Source organism: Tupaia chinensis, unplaced genomic scaffold, assembly GCF_000334495.1.
Source record: "Tupaia chinensis unplaced genomic scaffold, TupChi_1.0 Scaffold000407_1, whole genome shotgun sequence".
In the NCBI taxonomy this organism is placed as follows: domain Eukaryota; kingdom Metazoa; phylum Chordata; class Mammalia; order Scandentia; family Tupaiidae; genus Tupaia; species Tupaia belangeri.
The window spans coordinates 1913344-1917159 of NW_006159909.1; the positions used below are offsets into that span (position 1 = coordinate 1913344).

General features: G+C 41.3%; 1 protein-coding gene across 1 annotated transcript in view; it reads right to left on the minus strand.

The window, feature by feature from the left end:
* The window catches only part of ASIC2 (acid sensing ion channel subunit 2), a 312420-nt gene that overhangs the window by 10662 nt on the left and 297942 nt on the right, over positions 1-3816 (minus strand). The window contains exon 6 of the mRNA XM_006154383.3: positions 1774-1927. Within this exon, the coding sequence (XP_006154445.2) occupies positions 1774-1927 (154 nt within the window). The remainder of the gene's footprint in view (positions 1-1773; positions 1928-3816) is intronic.

A 3816-nucleotide genomic window follows, 5' to 3' on the forward strand; every position in this document is an offset into this window, starting at 1 on the left:
GGGAGTCCAGCGACATAGCCATTACCCTAACTGCTGGTTCCCCCAAATTTTAATAATCTTTAATTGACATATAGTTGCACATATATATGAGGTATAGTGGGATTTTTCAATAGTTCATATAGTATGTAATGATTGAATCAAGAATAAAAACATTCACCACCTCAAAAGTAATCTTATCATTATTTTGTGTTGTGAACACTCAAAATCTTTTCTTCTAACAACAGAAGCAAAAATAGACAAATGGGATTATATCAGCTAAAAAGGGTCTGCTCAGCAAAGGAAACAACCAACAGAGTGAAGAGAAAATCTACAGAAAGAAAATATTTTCAAACTATACATCCAACAAGGGATTAATAACCAGAATATGAAAGGAACTCAAATTACCAGCAAAAATTCAAATAATCTTTAATTTTTGTGCTAGAGTATATGCACACTTTCTATAGAGAGACAGAGACACAGAGAGGGAGAGGAGAAAGCACTCTTCATGGGGAATGGTCACTCTGTAATCCTTTCCCCTCCATTTCTCCATCCTTTCAAATTTGGGCATGCACACACACACACACACACACACACATCCATTGTTTCTCAAGCCACTGGGTTCAGAACTCAAACTACATCATTAGCCATGTAGTATACAGCTACCTTAACTAGTATGTCATGAATCTGGCCCTCAAACCTCAAATAATTCTATTAAAATATGGGCACTTGAGGAGATGACATGTAAATGAAGCACTGAACAACAAGGAGTCAGTTAGGTAAAGGGAAAAAAACATTCTAGGCAGAGGGAACAGAATGTGCAAAGTCTATCTGGGAAACTCCTTCACATCCTTTTAAAAAAATTTATTATTATTATTATTATTGTACATTCAATCACTATACATCATTCAGCTTGTAAAGAGAATTTATCCAACATGAAATACACCTCAGATCAGTTCAGCTGAGAATACTATACACATTATTATCAATAGGTAATAAGCCATTTCTGTGTCCCACAAATGTCTTCCCACTCTATTTTTTCTAATTTCCTTCCCTATACTCTTCCCCTCTCCCACCCTCCTTCCGCACTGTTTCCAGTGTCCATAACTATTTTTAATGCTTTTATGTCTTCCAATCTTTTAGTCTCTACCATAGAGTGTGGACAGTTGGTATATGTTAAGGGGAGACATACAATGTCTCTCTTTCATAGTCTGACTTACATTCACCCACTTTCTACCAAATGCCAGAGTCTTGTTATTTTTTTTTTTTAATTTTTAAATTTTTTATGACTGAATAGTATTCCATGAAGTATATGTGCCACACTTTTTCAGTGCATTCATCTGTTCATGGACATTTGGGTTGGTTCCATGTCTTAGCAATCATGAATAATGCCACAATAAACAGATGTGCAAGCACTTTTCTGACTGAGAATTCTCCTATCCTTTGGGTAGATACCCAGGAGTGGAATTGTTAGATCATATAGTAGTTGTATTTCTCCTACGTATCCTCTCTGAAGCTTTTTTGATTTCACTCCCATACAAGCTGTGGCTAATGTAACCCTCTTTCTTACCAGTACTATATGCATATACATAAGACTTTAAGCCCCTTAAGGGTGGGGGCTGGGTCTTACTCATCTTTGTCTTTGTATTCTGAGTGCCCTGAGCACAGAGATTGGTATGTAACAAGTGACTGTTAAATTGAGGTGACTGCTTACTTTTGATCTCTTCCTCAATTGCTCCAATTTCCTCCTGATCCACTTCCCTTTTCCTCCCCACCTACCATGCACATTTAGCTTACGAGATATATTTTTCTGATTTGTTAAATTTCTTCTCTAGGTACTTGGCTGATGTCTTGCTGGGGATCTTCACCATGGAGAGTTCTTTGTTGTAGCGGGTCAGGTTGCAGGGTGTCCTGCAGAGACAGTAATTGCTGTCCTTTTCTGCCAGCAGACCTGGAGGGAGAGTGAGACAGGGCTTAGTCAGGAACTGGGACTTCTGGGCCCAGAGTATCTGGATTATAGCAGCTGAGAAGTGAGATGGGAGGAGGTGCTGGTGCTGGGAAAGTGAGGAGTAGGGGATGGCTGAGAGAGAGGAATCGAGCTTTTGCTGTAAGCTGATGAGGATATGAGCTCTCATTAAAAAAGTGCCTGCTCTTTCTGTGCTAGTCTTAATCTTATTTTCTTTCTGTTTCCTTTTACTGTCATATTGCTCCATAGAAATTGTTGGAAAGGTTTCATTTTTGGAGAATCAGCTCCAAAGGAGTTCTGATCCCTTCAGCTTCCTGGGAATTCTCTGCTCCTAGAGTCAATGTTCTCATCCACACAGTGGGCTGCCATCAAAGCAAATATTTGGGACCATTTTACCTGAAATCCAGGGCTCCATGGTATTCTCCTCATAGTCAATGCCCAGTTGTTCCTCTGCCCACTATTCCTTTCCCTGGAGGCCACAGCCTCCTCTTCTTGAATCTTTCTCTCCTTCTTTTCCAATTAGACAAAGTAGCTCAAGAAATCATTTTCCTCTGACAAAGACACTTTCTCCTTGAACAAACTTTAGCCAGGCTCTTCTGAGCCCTCTTCTTTACTAGAACCTCAACCATGGTCTCCATCATTGGGGGACCTACCTCACCTAGTCTCAGCAAATATGAAAGTTGTTAGAATAAAAATGGAGTCATTTGTGTCAACTTCTGTTGAACAAGGTGATGGAGAAGGGCAATTTTCACACCAGAACCACAACCTTGCACAAAGACCATTGCAACCCAACACAAGGACTACTTCTGTAAATATATCTGCTCAGAAATGGCCTATCCAACTGATAACAACTGATACCAACCATGACACCAGTAACAAAGGGCAGCATCAGCTCACCCTCATTACTAATCACAAAACAGTGATGTCACCCCTTCCTCTCTTGTGGGTTTTGTCTTTCAAATCATTCTGAAATCTGTGAGACCTTGGTACACAAATCTAGCATGACCTGAATATTGCAGTACCCTGGTCCTCAACCCTGGCCCAAATAGATCCCTTTTGCTTGATTTACTTTGCCTCAGTTTACCTTTTAGGTCAACACAAGAATCCTGCTGACATCAGTTTAGAGAGAATTCCCCACCCTTGATATTGAATTCCCTGACCTGCCTTCAGCAAGAATCCTGGCAAAGTTGGTTTAGCGAGAAACCTTCCCCTCTTTCTTGTCTCCTCTTGGTAATTTTCTACCCACTGACCCTCACTCTGCCTGAGGCTATCTTTGTTGTATTCTGAGTTGAGCTCAGTCTCTGTCCCTTATTGCCATAGCCTTTACATGTATTGCAATAATCCTGCTATAAAATCTTCCTTACCATTCTACAATACCATGTCAGAATGATTTTTTCCTTTACATCTCCCTCCCCCTTTCCTCTAACTATCTCAGTGTTTCTGGTTACTCTTGGATTTTGATAACTCTCTGCACACACCAAAAATCGCTCTCTCCTTTTGGCAGTCCTCTCCTTGCTAGTCCTCCTGGAGGCTTCTGGAAGTCAGTCCAGCACTGTCCCCACTGAGCTCCAGCAGGTGAAACTGCTGACTGAAGTTGAGTGCACCTGCTTAAAAATTCTCTCTGCTTGTCTGATTTATAAACCATTTTCTGGGTCCAGAGAGAGGCAGGCGTGTAGGGTCAAGCTTTGGAGTTGCAGCTTGTTTGTGCAATCTTCCTCCCTCTCAGTTTTCCAGTTGGGAAACCAGCAGAGTTATTCTAACCTACAATACTCAGCAGGCCATCGAGGGGAGGGGGAGGGGGAGTGCTCTGTGCCTTCTGTTTGCACACATGGAATGCAAACTTGGCTCTGCCTCCCTTGCCTCCCCAGGTTCAG